The following is a 17,500-nucleotide window of genomic DNA, read 5'->3' as shown; positions in this document are numbered from 1 at the left end:
TTTGTGTATTTATGAATGAAACACGTGTTTACAGAAACGCCATCATGTTTCTTTATATTATATGTATTTATATATAAGCATATATGTATACACACACAGGTACAAACACAGACACACACACACGAATATACATATATAAGTATATATATATATAAGTCTATATATATATGCGCAGTTAATTGTTCTTTTAATTGAATAAGTGTATAGTACATTTTATTAATTTATATCGTCCGGATTTATGTTGCTCTAATTAATGGAGACGTTCAGTGCATTTCAGTGAGTAACAAGCATTCCTGTTGTACGTTGTACAATATTGGTGAGTGTACTTGTGTCCGCGTGTGTATGTGAACGTTGTATATTTATTCGTATATACATATATACACATATATACACATATATCTAACTACGTTTGATCGACAGATATTACCAAGTGGCTTCAACAACGAGAGTTTCGTTCACATCACTTAGCTTAGTGCGTGCCATGCACGAAACTCCCTGTGGCCCTTCAGTCACTCTGTAATTAACTCTGTCTGTTAAAAATTATGATATAACATATATAAATACTCACACACACACACACACGTACATGCATACAATGCATGCAAAAACACACATATTTAATAAGTATGTATGTATATATATATATATATATATATATATATATATATATATATATATATATATATATATATATATATGTATGTATATATGTATATATATATATATATATATATATATATATATATATATATATATGCATGTATATATGTATATATATATATATATGTATATATATGTGTGTGTGTGTGGGTGTGGGTGTGTGTATGTGTGCGGATACATACATACATACATACATACATATATATATATATATATATATATATATATATATATATATATATATATATATATATATATGTATGTATGTATGTATTTGTGTGTCTGTTTGCTCCCCCATCACTTAACAATCGATGTTGGTGTGTTTACGTCCCCGTAACTTAGGTTGCTATAATTGCGAATTTGCTTTTTTGTTTCGAGTTATGAAACTTTTGCTTTACATGGTGGGCACTATGGCGCATAGTAGCTGAAGAATTGCTTCCAGCGTTCTTCGTGGCCTTAAAAGAAAAGTACAATCGGTGCCACTCTTCCACTTCTAAATAAGCCATTAAAAAACAAATAAAATAACAAGCAAAACACACGCACACACACACACACACACTCTCTCTCTCTCTCTCTCTCTCTCACACACACAAACGCACGTACACATGCACAGACAAAGAAGCAAAAAGTACAAAAATAAAACAAAAAAAAAATACAGCAAATTAGATGGAATTTTGCCAAGGTTTCAGTCCGATGCAGCAATTTACACACACATCGTAAAGCTTGACATCATGTTTTAATAACAACCTTGACAATAAACTGGTATTAATTATTGACATTGCACTACAAAATGACTGTGTAGTGTTGCTGTGAGGAAACGAAAAGAAGTCAGACGCTGACTTTGATCTCTTAAATTGAAGACATTACAGCGTGGTTGCAGCCATGCTGTATAGTTAGGATTCTACAGCTAAAGAACTCTGGGAAAATTATTTTGTAGTGTTGTAGTACTGGGTTGACCGATACAAAGAGGGAGTGGGATTTTGGTAGCTGGGAAAACTATGTGGAAGCGTCTTATCAGCCAACGGGTGTGTTTCGATGTATAAAAAGTTCATTCTAGAAGCTTTGAGACTTTTTGAAGAGAGATATTTGTTAGTTCTAAAGAAGTTCAAAACACTAATCTCTTTCAAAGTAGGACCCTCTGACTTTAATGCGCTCGTAGTCTTCCAACCAATTCATGAAGGTCCCATGGAAGTCCACCAAAGTGACAGCGTCAAGGGCTCTTGACAAAGCCTCCTTCGTCTTCTTCAGCTTTGAGAACAACCAGTGTCACAGGGAACAAGGTCTGGACTATAGGGAGAGTGAGGGGCAGTTTTCATACTCAGCTCTCTCAAGTTGTTAGTTACTAGGATGGAATTGTGCTATGGTCTGGTGCAGGTGCTCTGGCCTTTTGCGACGAAATCTCTTCTCAAAACCTCCACGAAATATTCTTTGTTGATCATCTGGCCAGAGGGATCTCAGTGGATGTAGATGATGCCCTTGCTGCCGATGGCAGCTAATGACTTCAAGGGAAGATACCCCCAGCATATGCACTCGTTCAGATCCAGGGACAGGGAGAACTCTACTTCCCTGTCTCATTTTCTCTGGAGACTCCGTGACCTCCGAGACGAAACACTCAGCATCAAGTTGACTATTTTCGAAAGAACGCCACAAAGAAAAATCACGTGTGCAAATTTTTTTAAGCACTGGTTTGCAATTGTTTCATCTGAATTCGATCTCTTCAATTTTGCCATATCATACAATAATGTATGCAACAACTGGTTATCCTGCTGGTGGTATTGAAATGACACATGAATCAGTCACACCAGAATTTCGTATAAAAGTAATTTGCTGAAACACCTCAAATTATCTAAAGTTTATACATATCCTGGATTGGGTGTGGTTACAGGATTACATTTGTATATTGCAAGCAAAACAAACCATCGGTGAGAATTAACTGGCCAAGGAAGAAAAAGGAATAGAAAAAGAAAGCGAAGAAGCATTTTTATCTGTGGGCGTCATAATAAATTATTGGCTGGTTATCAGTTTTCATCAGCAAAACTGTTTTACAGCTGTGTTCTTTACTAATGTTTTATGGGCCTTAACTTGTATGCCTATTCAATTAATGATCTAAGCAAGAAAACCCAGGCATTTTTCTGTTATTTTGTCTATCCAAAAGCCTTGTACTATAGCCTCGTGCTGACCAAGGCCTTGTGAGTGGATATGGTTGACGGAAACTGAAAGAAGCCCGTCGTGTATATATATATATATATATATATATATATATATATATATATATATATATGTAGATGTATATATACATATATATATATGTATATATATATATATATATATATATATATATATATATATATATGCATACATATACATACATACATATGTATGCATGTATGTATTTTTGTGTCTGTGTTTGTCTCCTTCCATCGCTTGACAACCGCTATTGGTGGGTTTATGTCCCCGTAACTTAGCGGTTCGGCACAAGATACCGATAGAATAAGTACTAGGCTTACAGAGAATAAGTCCTGGGGTCGATTTGTTCGACTAAAGGCGGTGCTCCAGCACGGCTGCAGTCAAAGTAAAAGAGTAAAAGAGTAAATATTCATCATTCATGTTACGTTCAGTTCTCGCCTTCAAGCTAAACACTATACCCAATCTTTCTTCCCTTGACTATCATCTCTCCAGAATCTCCAACCTGATCAAATCTTTCTTGCAGCAGTTGATCTGTAATAGTTTAAATGGAACATTAACACCGTCAAATTCACTGGTCACTGAGGGTCTGCAAATAGTTGCAGGCACTTCCCCATCTCCCACACTGATTTTACTGTCCTATATGTAATATCTGGGCTTTGTTCATTGAATGATCAGAACACATCTATGGGATCACTTTGTCACTTTATAGAGGCTTGGGCCCTATTATATTCATAAAGATCCAACTGAACTACATTTGAATGAAGGCCACATTGATGTTGAACCCCTGCCTGTATTGTGTTCTGAAAGTGAGTAGTGGAATCAGATGCGTGTGTCTTGCACTATGCTACTACCCCATCTTAAATTTGGAAAACACTGCACATCATACAATATGCACTCTCTCTTTCTCTCCCTCTCTCTCTCTCTCTCTCTCTCTCTCTCTCTCTCTCTCTCTCATATTTCCGAGGGTACTGCAAATTTAATTTTGGAAAGCAGAAATAAACGTGCTGCGGTTTTGGCAAGGCCTGGTAGAGGAATATCATGTTTTACGAAGCAGGTGTCTTCCCAGTGAATCGTTTCATCTTGTGGATATTTCTATTTAAAAGTATGGTTGCGAACGTCAGGGTTTAATCTGCATTCAGGTTAGACCTTGTTACTTGATGATGATGATGATGATGATGTGTGTGTGCGTGTGAACTTGTATGCGTGTGCGTGTGAACTTGAATATGTGTGCGTGTGAACGCGAATCTCTATGCGTGTTGATTACTAGGTGGCCGTTATTCACAGAAATGTGTGCTTTTATCATTTCCTGCAATTAGATAGCCTATGTATCTTTATTATTATTATTATTATTATTATTATTATAATTATTATTATTATTATTATTTTTGATTGACTTTTCTTGCTCTGATCTATGCTATTTATTCGTGTGGGCGGTTTCCACCTATCGGGGAGACGTTATTGACAGGAAATTATGCTGCGAAATAACACTGAATTATTTAAAAATTCAACTTTGCTTCTTTACCCCAGTATGGGGTAGTCAATCCATAAAGTTCAATAAAACCCTTTTACAAAATATTATTAAAAATTAAAATTATTGTTTTTTTCAGTTACTTGAAATACATTCAGAATCAGAGCAAGTTCAAGCGCGTTTGAACAAGTCTGGAGTCAATAATAATAATAATAATAATTATAATAATAATAATAATAATAATGATGATGATGATGATGATGATGATGATGATAACTTATCGTTTCTTTTATTTCGGCATTGACGTCAATTTCATACAATTTATTCATGCATACAAAATGGAAAAGTTTTTAAAGTGACTTAGAATGACGTGTGAGGAGAGACAAATAAGTTATATAAAATTGAAAGAAAATACGTCACACGATATATAGGGAGGAGTTGAAAAATTTATGGAAATTACAAATAATTGCAGTGAATTAATAAGGTATTTAAAAAAACAAACATAATTCAAACAAGGTTTTTTTTTTCGTTTTTGAAAGCACATAGGGAAATATATTTAGGGTAGTCTACCCAGACATGTTCAGAAGCCACTAGTTAGATCGGAATGAGCTCCCCACATCTTTTCCCGCTGTAAGCGCTCGTGCTGGAATCTGGTACACGGAAAAGGAATTCTTCAACATTTTCTATGTGGGATGAGACAAGAAATAAACTCCTTCCTCTGTATAAACTTGCAACAACTGGTGATGATGGTGTGTTTTTATTTTTACTAAAGGTATGTCATTTGAATATCTCATTATTCTTTTCCATTATAAGCACGGGGTCTGAAATTTCGGGGGAAGTGGGGTTGTCGATTACATCGACCCCATTGTTCCACTGATACTAATTTTATCGACTCCGAAAGGATGAAAGGCAATGACGACCTCGGCGGAATTTGAACTCAGAACGTAAAGACGGACGAAATATCGCTCAGCATTTTGCCCAGTGAACCCCTCTAGATGTGGTGTTTCTATCAGAATAATGGTGGCTGTAGCACCTTATCACCACTTATCTCAATATGAGATAAAATAATTAATACAAATAATGGCGTAAATAAGGACTGAACTTCAGGTGATGGCATCTCGCCCTGCAGGTACCTTGTGAGAGAGCAGCACTGGGTCGGTCGTCATTGTACGGCTGCTAGAACAAGATGGTCTAAGGCGACGAATATAGCTGTCATGGAATGTTATTTTTTGAGTAGACCGGGTGTCCTGCAATAACACTGCACACGTCACAGCGCTATGTACCATAATACAGCACCGGGCACATCGTAGATAGGAAAACGGCAAAAAAGAATGACGAAGGGTGTGCGACAACTTTGACAGCACGGTTGCGAGTTCGTGTTCGTAGTGAGACGTCGTGCGTTTAAATCAACTTAAAAATTCCAAAAAAAAACTGATATTTTTTATTAGTAATTTTTTTCTTACAATATCATCATATAACGTTGATCTTAATTTGTTTTCATTATTAATTATACACTTTTAGAAGTCAGAAACAAAACTTAAGTCAGGTCGAATGCTGGCGCTGTTAGCATACCGAGTCTAGGACATTTACACCCCCCATGGACAATAAACACCCCCCAAAGACAATTACCGTGAGGACAACAGAGGTAATTGTCCTAGTGGCTAGTTGTCGTCCATCCATTCATCCATCCATTCATCCATCCATCCATCCATTAATTCATCGAGCCACTCAGCCAGCTAGCCAGCCAGCCAGCCAGTCATCCAGCCAGCCAGCCAGCCAGCCAGCCAGCCAGCCAAGCCAATCAAGTAACCAACCGACCAGCTGGCAAGCCAGAACAAGAGCCACCTAATCATGTTTACGTGAGAAACCCGCTGGGACTGATACGGTATGATCCAAAGGGTGTTGTTATTTGAAGAAGATTTGGCTACTGTTTCTCCTAAATGGTGAGATAACCTAGATTAGTTGTTCCCACTTTGGTTCTCGTGTGTACACGGTGACAAGTATTAACCGGAAGAAGTAATGGAGATGCGATGATTAAATGTGACATTTTCCAATCAACCTGGGATATACCACGTAATCGGAGACAGGGTAATCGAACGCCGGACAAACATACAAAACAAAACAATACCACGAAATGTTCATAATAACAAACACTTATGAAATCAACATAATTATCAACGGACACACCACCACCACCACCACCACCACCACCACCACCACCACCACCACCACCACCACCACCACCACCACCACCACCGATGCAACAATCACCATTTGAAGAGCAAGATGCCATCTTTCAGACCAATAGAACAATAGTGTTGAACAGTCTTATCGAGTTCCTTGTGTCTTTGACATTAACAATACATACACGGTTTATGTGTGTATAAGATATGATGGGATCGTGACACAGTTGTGCTATATCTTCTCATGCATCACAAAGAATAAACACCCTGGGGCATTGTAACAGCTGCATCGCTGTACGATTATAAACACGACCATGTTGTATATATTTACCGGAATACCACGAAGCGTATATATCTATATATCTATATCTCTCTATATATTTATAACTCACTTTACACTTGCACACACACACACACACACACACACACACACACACACACACACACACACACACACTCACAGACACACACACACAGAGATACACACACACACACACACAAACACACGCACACACAAATACATACACGCATTCACAAACACACTCTCTCTCCTACGCACACACATTATGTGCATGGATATAATTATATATATATATATATATATATATATATATATATATATATATATATACAGATAAATACGTATACACAACACACACACACATACACACACACACACATATATATACATACAGATAAATACGTACATAAAGAATACATAATTTCATACGTACATTTGCTAAATGTTTATATAAATATATTTACATATATATTGAGCGAATAACGTAAAGGTAACGGACTTTACCCCCATTGATGCTCATTGGATAATAATGCTATGGCATCACGTGGTGCAATGCATTATCTTTCTGCGAGGAACGGAAGGGGGGCAGATAAATTGTTAAGATTAATGAAATTAAAATGGGTTTAAAGCTTGTTAAACTTTTCCAAAATCATGATGAATAAGACGTGTTACATGGGGATAAACTCAGTTTTGACATCTCAGTAATGAAGAAGAATAGGGAATTATAAATAATTCTATAAATAATTGAGGAAGAGCTAAGTAATGTTCCGTTTGTGACCCGTAGGTGTAATTCAAATTTTGGTAAGCGAGTATACAACTAAACTTGGTTTGTCATTGGGTTGTCCCTTTCCGTCCGTGTATGTGTTTGTGCTTGTTTGTTTGTGTGTGTGTGTGTGTGTGTGTGTGTGTGTGTGTGTGTGTGTGTGTGTGTGTGTGTGTGTGTGTGTTTGTGTATGTTTTTATAATTTAGTTTGTTTTAGACATCGTGGACAACTCAAGTCATATTGCACCTCTTCACCCCATAGTTACACTGAAGTACGCGCGCACGCTCGTATGCGTATATGTATGCATGTATGCTAATATATAAACTAATGTAAACTGCTATAATTGTCTCTAAATGTGACTACAGGTGTCAAGACACCTACATTGCTAGAAATATGAGCTAAAATGCTCTAATGCTGTAAGTAGAATCACATAATTGTATACATATATGCTCACAAGGGCTGAAATCGCTCAAAAACACCGACTCTAGAATTCTCTATAGTGAACGTTCCGTAGCCTCTTCAGTAGGGACCGCTTGTTCGGCTTTTTCCGGGCTTAATCCACTGTCAGCATATATGTATTTAGCATAAAAATTTATGGATGATTTAGCGAATAGTTGATGTGTACTCAAAAATTAATATAAACAGCCATGCACAATGTTTTACCAGTTCATGAATTTTCATGTTTTCATGCGTTCCGGGGGTCGACAGCTATCCTGAATAAAGTTGGTCCTCAGGCGACAAGTGACCACCCCCAAAGCGTGGAAACCACTCATAAACTTGTGCTTTGATCGTGGCAGCGTCTTTGTAATCTGTTAGAAGCATGAGAACTTTTTCGGCCGCCGTTTTCCCCAGCAGAAAACAGAATTTCATGAAAGCACGCTGTTTCTTCGCTTAAACCATCGCAAAAATTGACAAACAAGGGAGAAGCATTGCAAAACAAAGACACACCAGGTGGCAGGTACGACTTTAGTGGACGACGCCGGTCGGCAGATTGATGCCTGAGGATCGCCTCAAGTGGCTTCTAACGGTGGAAGCCTGAACTACAACGGGCTTGCCTCACAGAGAACGTTTCCGGTTACTTTTGGGTACAAAGAATACAGGCCCACACACCCACACACACAAGAATACAGGCCCACACACCCACACACACAATAATACATAGGACTGGCTCCCACACAATCAAAAGCTCGAGGCCATAGCAGACGGCACTCGCCCAAAGTACGGTACATTTTATGTAATTTTCTTTATGATATATTTCATATACACACACCTTTGAATATATATATATATTTCTTTTCTTTTTTTTTATATTTGTCACAGATCTCATCCGTTGAACAGGGCTAACGTTTTACCCCCAGAAAGTACGTGATAGAAACTAGAAGAAGCAAGGATTAAACCCTCTAAATAAACCTGGATTGTTCCAAAAACATTAAGGAGATCCAAACAGAAACCGACAAAAAGAAAGAAAAAGCGAACCAAAAGTGGAACCTTTAAAATTTCTTAATGAGTGATATTAAGTTTGAGTGGACGCTCAGATACGTAATTTGAAGCAAAATACGCTATTCGAAGAAATTACTGTAGTTATAAAGACACGAACATAAATATACACTGATGCCTCAACCAAACACATAAACACATATACTGTATAAAGAATATTGGTTGGAAAGTCCACAAGTTCATAAATATATAATATTATAAAATATTATAAAATATTATAAAATATTATAATATATGCATAGATACAGAGACAGGCATTTATATATGTACTAATGCATAGTAAGCTACATAATACACATGAATGCATATACATAGCTACGCAAGCACGCATGTTGTATAGATCGATACATATGCATGTATCTAATTACATATACTTAGTGTAGAACATTACATGTATTTACTGAGTGCAAAAAATTAGCGGGAAGCATGTCTCAAAGTAAAGAAAAATCAGCATGTCTAAAGTCTGCTATGAAATTTCTCTTCTCTCATATTGGACTCTTCGGAATGGTAATTGCTTACTGCGTAGCTGGGGCATTTATCTTCGAACATCTTGAGAGGGAGAACGAAATCAAAACTTGCAGGGATTCTTTCAAAGAATACACTTCAGTGGAAAGCAAGACTCTGGAAAAATTATTAGCAATTGAAAGTAACAGTCCGTCGAAGAAGTCGGAGATCGAGCAGATTTTGAAGATCTTTCGCGACAGTGCTATGAATATTGGTTACACAGGAGAGGATTGCGACACTAAAGGTTTACCCGGTGGAAGTTCTTTATCATGGTCTCTACCGGGGGCTCTTCTTTTTGCTGTGACAATTGTGTCCACTATAGGTAAGTAACTAATTAAACAACACTCACTTTCATTATACACATTCACGCGCACCTGGTACATATATAAATATCTACATAGTATTAATAAATAATACAGAACACCTACTGGGGAACTTAGATACGTGTTTCAGCAAATTAACTGACAAGATTACACAATCCTTTGAGAAAATTGCGTAACAATATTGATTTATCTCATTAGTGTTTTTTTGGGGTTGTCTCTTGGGCTTCTCACCACTTATCTATATGTTTCATCTTTTACTTGTTTCAGTCATTAGACTGCGGCCAAGCCGGGGCACTTTCAAAGTTATTTTCTATGAATATTTGTTTTTACTGAAATGGTTGCGTGGTTAAGAAGTTCGCTTTGCGTCCGCACGCTTTCAGGTTCGGTCCCATTGCACGGCTTCTTGGATACGTGCCTTCTACTATAGCATGGGACTGACCAATACCTTTGGAGTGAATTCGGTAGACGGAAATTGTGAGGAAGCCCGTCATATATATATATATATATATATATATATATATATATATATATATATGTATGTGTGTGTTTGCATGTATATGTGTATATCTTTGTGTTTCTTTGTGTGCCCCACCGCCGTTTGATAACCAGTGTTGGTTTGTTTATGTCCTCGTAACTTAGAGATTTGGCAAACAAAACGATAGAATAAGTACCATAAGGATGTCGATTCGTTTGACCAAACCCTTCAAGGCAATGCCCCAGCATGGCCACAGTCCAACAACCGAAACAAGTAAAAAAACAAAGTGTCGTCTGTGCGCATGCTCTTTCCGATCTGTTTCTCCACACCGGGAACAGCAGCACAGAGGCATAAAGATACATAAAGCGGTTTATGGAGACAGCGATCTCTGTGCATAAATAACAATAATTTACGTTCAATAATACATCGAATCCATCTCGAATTAAAGTAAAGCGTCAGTAAACAGCTCTCAGTTATTTGAAATCAATCCAATGGTTTTACACTCAGAATAAAATACTGAGGGCGATTTCATCGACCATAAACACATCCAAAACATCTGGCTTTGAATCAAATGGCATATGTCTGTATATTAATACAATATTACTTTCTACCTGCAGGCGTGCTTATAGCCAAATGGCTACAACGTTTGTTTTGTAGCTGCGCGGTCTGGATTCGGTTCGAATGTGGGAAATCTTGAGCAAATGTTATTTTCTAAATCAGGTATGGGCGACCCTCTTTTCGTTTTTTTACGAAGCGGGCTGCATGAGACCTGGATCGTTATCAGCTAGGCCGTACTATTAAGAAATTGAAAGTAATCTTTCGTTGGCTTGCTATTCACAATGTCTGATGGGCTGTTGTTTGTAAATGACTATTCTAAAACCCCCGCATCTTATATGTGAAATTGGTTAGACGGAAACTATGTAGAAGCTTGTTTGGTTGATGGTAGCTGTACTTCAAAGGTATAGCCTTGTCTCACACTATATCACATTGATTCTGCCTAAGAATTATGTTAAGTGTACTCGCGTCTGCGGAATACTAAGCCATTTACACGTTAATTCAGGTGCAGATTAATACACTTGATCAAACAAATGAATGCTGGTCGCCGCGTGACAGGTATCCACCACCATCTTCCTATCTACCTTTTGTATCACGCTCCAGAAATTTTATTCGAAAGAATAAAAATCATACTTAAAAATAAAAAAGAAACATTTAAATTTTCACGTCTGTAAGATTTGAACTCAAAACGCAACGGCAAGAAACAGTCTAACGATGCGGGGTAACGATTCTGTCAGTACCCAGTCTTGAATGATTTTCTATTTATTAATCTTCACACGAATAGTAACTTTCTAACTATCTTTTGTTTTATGCTACAGAAGATATACCCGAGAGAAGAAACTGTTTAGTTAATATTTATATGAAAGGAGGGCGACCAGCTGGTAGAGTCGTTGGCACGCCGGACGAAATGCTCAGCGGTGTTTCGTCTGTCTTTACGTTCTGAGTTCAAATTCCGCCGAGCTCGACTTTGCCTTTCGAGATCGATAAATTAAGTACCAGTTACGCACTGGGTCGCTATAATTGACTTAATCCGTTTGTCTGTCCTTGTTTGTCCCCTCTGTGTGTAACCCCTTGTGGGCAATAAAGAAATAAGAAACGTTAGCACGCTGGTCGAAATGCTTAGCGGTATTTCGTCTCTCTTTACATTCTGAGTTCAAATTCCGTCGAGCTCGACTTTGCCTTTCATCCTTTCGGGGTCGATGAATTAAGCACCAGTTGCGTACTGGGGTCGATCTAATCGACTGACCCCACTCCCCCAAAATTTCGGGGATTAAAGGTGCAGGAACAGAGAATATGCGTGTGTCCTGCTGGCGACAATTTAGCACTTAAAACCATTTGCGAAGGCATAATACAAGTTGATCATCAATCCTTTGCAAGCTGAAGGTCAAAGTTTAAGTTTTCCTTTTCCCAGCCCATCGTAGCTTTAGTTATGTACAATGTTCTGTTTGTTTCTCGTTGTTTCTTATTGTGTTTTTCTTAGCAAGTCCACAGAAAATCGGTAAAAAGATTGATGTGAAACGTCTTCTTTGGCTCTTTCAGCCGAGACGATTCTGAGGGTAGAGATGATAGACAGCCTCAATACTTGATCGATACTTTATCTATCGAACCCAAAGGCATGAAAGAGCAAAGTAAACCTCAACGGATTTTGAAATTAGACCGCAGAGATCCAGAATAAATAACGCAAGGTATTTCATCTCACGCTATAGCGACTCTGTCAGCTTGATGCCTTCCTCATACAACGAATATAAACTACGTGATATATATATATATATGTGTGTATATGCAGTGCTTGGTAGTGCTACTGTAGTAGTAGTAGTAGTAGTAGTAGTAGTAGTAGTAATCAGAGTTGTTTATCCCCCGGTTGGCCCTGCCTGTTCTATCATATGATCTAAGTTCAATATTTCCTTTCATGTTTTCATATGTGAAGGAAATATAAATACCAGCTATATACTGGGGTAAATTCTTAATCGACAATACTATCTCCTTCCAAATTTGCGAGGCTTGAAGCTTATGAAAAGTAACCGGTACTTAGTTATCTCACTGTGCGTTCTGGGTTCAAATTGCGCCAACGTCACTACTACCATTTCATTCTTCCGGGGTTGAAAAGTAAAATAATAACCAAGATCGCATACACCCAATCCAGCACCAATAATTTGTGGTCTTGTATCGATATTAGAAATCAATCGTTGTCTTGTTTTACCTCGATTGTATCCATCTACCTGTTGAGTCCTGAAAATTCATGGCGCACAATGTTTGACGTAAAGATTTTTAAATAAATATGCGCGCGCGTGTCTGTAGTGTAGATATCGCAACTGGAAAGAAATTGAGATAAAAAACAGTTTTGTTTGATGTCATTTTGCATTATGCATTTTATCTTTCCAAAGTCGATAAAGTACAGTCACACACACACACCAGTTAAGTACTGAGATCGATTAAATCGATTCTTTTCATCACTAACGAAACGTGTGGCCTTGTCCCAATCTAAAAAGAAGTAATCATTATCTTGTAAATATTCCTGCTCTTGCTGAGAGCCCCGAGTTAATAGCGAACCGATAGCTCTGTAATGGAAGAAAAAACCTAATAGCTATTAGCTGTCAAGGCATTTCAACTGTTACGATGTTACGACGCCATTTTGTTTTTCTTTAGAGAGGTGGGGCAAGGAGGAAAATCTTATCTCATCTATTGTGGGGCGGTCGATTAAACTGAATCAGTCGGGTGCCAGACAAACGCCTGATGGGATTTGTTGCCGTTCTTTGTGATCTGTGTTCCAACCACGTTGAGGCCAGCATTGGCTAAAATGTCTTTCCTTTTGTAAAATATTTGTTTCAAATTTTGGTACAAGGCCAGCAATTTCGGGGAATGTGCTAATCGATTACATCGACACCAGTGCTCAACTGGTACTTACTTTATTGATCTCTAAAGGATGAAAGGCAAAGTCGCCCACAGCGGAATTTGAACTCAGAGCGTAAAGACGGATGAAGTGCCGCGAATTACCCGGCATGCTAACGATTCTGCCACCTGTCATTTCAGTTTGTTGATTTAGCGAACAATTGGAGTGCTAGAGTAGTGCCAAGTATGAATTGTTTTTGTGCAGTTGCGTAGTTATATGACAAGTGGTTGACAAAAAATAATGGGTCGAATACCTGTGATATTGGTAGCAAAGTTGGGGTGGTTGATGTAGTTGTCGAAGGGGTCTTGGTAGGATGTGAGGATTATGATCTAAACCCAAAAGAACAATTGTGCGTTAGACGTATTCTTGAGGTTATTTTATTGAAGAAGCTTTGGTTAATAACACCAAGTAATCATGGAAGTGAAGCGTCAGAAAATTAAAACAAGAATTGAATTTTTAAAAATTCAGACATTTTTGATGGAACAGGGCATAAGGATGTTGTTGAAGTCTCTTGATTATAAAATTGTGCATGGAATTTAGGGATTTCTGATTTGTTCAACAAAGTAAAGCATTTTACGAGGCGAAGATTCTTGATTGTGTTGCGGATGAGGCAGCGTTTCAAGGAGTGTCTAAGAGAATGAATCTGGCAGCTGATTACCTGTCTCTCCGACAGACTGAATAAACACTTCATGTTTGTGTGACAGTGAATTTTGCGCAGTCGTCATAATATCTAAGCCGAGTAGAACAAAATCAGCGATTTGTACATCTGCACTATATTTCAACATTTCGAATTTAAACGCTTTTAACAAAAGCAAATTGGTGAATGACGTCATCCATGTTAATACAACTTCCACGGTGGAACGACGCTAACTGGTCAATATGAAACTGCCAATCTGCGTATCCACCACCTTCACATATCTGCGCAGATAACAAGTTTGCTGATTTACAATATTTCTTCTTGATGAAGAATTTTTATAGCCCTAGGGCACCTAGGGCAACTGCCTTCTATAGCATCGGGCCGACCAAAGCCTTCTCATTGGGTTTGGCAGAGGGAAACTGTAACACTTTTGTCTTTATATATGCCCCACCCCAACTACTGAACAACCGATGTTGATCTGTTTACGTTCCCGTAATATAGCTGCTCGGCAAAAGCCATCGATAGACTAAGTACCAGACGTCGAAAAAATAAATGCCGAGGTCGATTTGTTGGACATCAAGACATCGTTCCAGGGAATGCCCCAGTATGGTCGCAGTTCAATGACTGAAACGAATAAAGGATAAAAGACGTTCACGCGTGCATATGTGTGCGTGTATATGTTGTGCTGTGTGTGTGTGTGTGTAAGTATATGTGTTGTGTGTGTGTGTGTGTGTGTGTGTGTGTGTGTGTGTGTAAGTATATGTGTTGTGTGTGTGTGTGTGTGTGTGTGTAAGTATATGTGTTGTGTGTGTGTGTGTGTGTGTGTGTGTGTGTGTGTGTGTGTGTGTGTGTGTTGTGTGTGTATGTGTGTGTTCAGGTTAGAAAGACAGACCACGGATCCCGCCCAACAAAAGATCGTGTTTAAACTTGCGACAACAGGAAAACCTATGTGATTATTACTATCATTGATAACATTAAGATTCATTGATTTCCTATTCATTAATCTTCACGCTCAACTTTCGAATGGTGATGCGCATTTTATATGTATGTATGTATGTATGTATGTATGTATGTATGTATGTATGTATGTATGTATTTATGTATTTATGTATGTATGTATGTATGTATGTATGTATATGGAAGTGTCATACGGCAGCGCACATATAGACGGACATACACATGTAGCTACGGTACCCATACACACGGATATCTTGTATACTCACATAAAGGTACTAACGCGCGCTTGTGCAAGCACACATATATATGTGTGTGTGTGTGTGTGTGTGTGTGTGTGTGTGTGTGTGTACCTATATATCGATATATATGTATACACACACACACACACACACAAACACACACACACACACACACACACATATATATATATATATATATATATATATATATATATATATATACACACACACACATATATATACACACACACAGTGTTTGGACAAAGTAATGGAAGCATCTTAAAATTTCAAACAAATTTATCTTAATATTGTGTAGGTCCGCCTTTGGCGGTAATTACAGCTTGAATTCTACGAGGTATGGACTCCTTCAAAGTTTCGATTGTTTCCAAAGGAATTTTTGTCCATTCTTCAGCTAAAACAGTCTCCAGTTCTTGTAGTGATGATCGTGGAGTATACCGACTTCTTACTTGTTTTCTAAAATGCACCATAAATGTTCAATAATATTGAGATCTGGGGACTGTGGTGGCCAGATAAGATGCTCAACTTCACTAGAATGTTCCTCGTGCCATTCAGTAACATCTTTAGTTGTGTTAATTGGTGCATTATCATCCTGAAAGATTGCGTTTCCCTCCGGAAACAGTTCCGCAACCATAGGATGAATTTGAAAAGATAAAATGCTTAAATAGTCTTGACTATTAATTCTGTCATGAAGGGGAACCATTGGGCCGGCGGATTGCCAAGATATAGCCCACCCAGATCATCACATATCCTCCTCCATGCTTAACATTTGGAAGAAGGCAGTCTGGATCAAATACTCCTTTTGGAAGTCCCCACACTTATACTCGGCCAGTGGTAGAAAATAATGTAAAGGATGACTCGTCCGAGAAAACAACATTCTTCCACTGCTCTAGGGACCAATTCTGGAGGTTTTTTACTCTACTCTAAACGCTTTGCAACGGTTGTTTTTGAAAGTAGTGGTGTTCTGATTGCAGCCCTCCCATGAAATCCGACTTCGTGCAGCTCCCGCCAAACAGTTTTTGTGGAAACTGGGTTCTCGAGGTGATCATTAAGCTCTGCAGTAATTTTGGGAGCTTTTCTAACAATTTGCATAAGAGTCCGACGCTCTCCCTATCTGAAAGTTTTGGTTTTCTTCCGGAGTTTTGTTTCGATGAGGATGTTTTCCCCTCTTTCTCAACGACTGTCATTACTTTCGAGACAGTACTTCTTGATACACCAAACACTTCGGCTGTTTTCGTTACACTAGTGCCTGCCATACAAGCACCAACAGATAGATCTGTCATTTTAATGAATTTTAATTACCTTTTTCTGATGTTATCTGAAAAGAAACAGCAAGTTTAGCAAAATATATTAAGCAACACTAATAATAAATCAAAAAGCATAAAAATAAACAAGCTTTTGACAGTTTTAGAGATATTTCAAAATTATGATACTATGATGCTAGGTGTTACCATTATTTTAGGTGCATGCATTACATAAATACTTATAAACATGCATACATAAATAGGTAGATATGTACACGTGTACACCCATCCATCCAAGCAAACACATTCATAGACTGATTGATACAGGTATAATTTATTATTGAGAAGCAGCATATATTCAATATAAACATGGCAATAAAAACATAAACGTTTCCTCCATTAAATGAATTTTCCATCAAGACTTATGTGATGCGTGAAAATTTCTTCTCTTTATTGTCCTGTAAAAACGGTTAAATACACCCACGCATGCGCGTATCTCACAAATCGCTGATGGAGCCAGCCAAGAGACAAGAACACAACCATATACACACATACATGAAAGCACAGAAATACAAACGAATATGTATATATATATGAG

The 17,500-nt window shown here is 37.9% G+C and overlaps 1 protein-coding gene across 5 annotated transcripts in view; it reads left to right on the top strand.

The window, feature by feature from the left end:
* The window catches only part of LOC106879976 (potassium channel subfamily K member 18), a 23,729-nt gene that overhangs the window by 2,546 nt on the left and 3,683 nt on the right, over positions 1-17,500 (top strand). For 2 of the 5 annotated variants that reach the window (XM_052975834.2, XM_052975836.2), the window contains exon 2: positions 8,884-9,886. In XM_052975834.2, coding sequence (XP_052831794.1) covers positions 9,487-9,886 — 400 coding nt within the window. In that variant the 5' untranslated portion in view covers positions 8,884-9,486. Of the gene's footprint in view, positions 1-4,588; positions 5,088-8,042; positions 8,782-8,883; positions 9,887-17,500 lie in introns of those variants that run through there. The other 3 variants (XM_089339636.1, XM_014929743.3, XM_014929741.3) reach the window with 3 other exon arrangements.

Source organism: Octopus bimaculoides, chromosome 22, assembly GCF_046866305.1.
Source record: "Octopus bimaculoides isolate indiv1 chromosome 22, ASM4686630v1, whole genome shotgun sequence".
NCBI classification, from domain to species: Eukaryota; Metazoa; Mollusca; class Cephalopoda; order Octopoda; family Octopodidae; genus Octopus; species Octopus bimaculoides.
The sequence above is the reverse complement of the archived record's forward strand: the minus strand, read 5'-3'. Positions and strand labels throughout refer to the sequence as shown.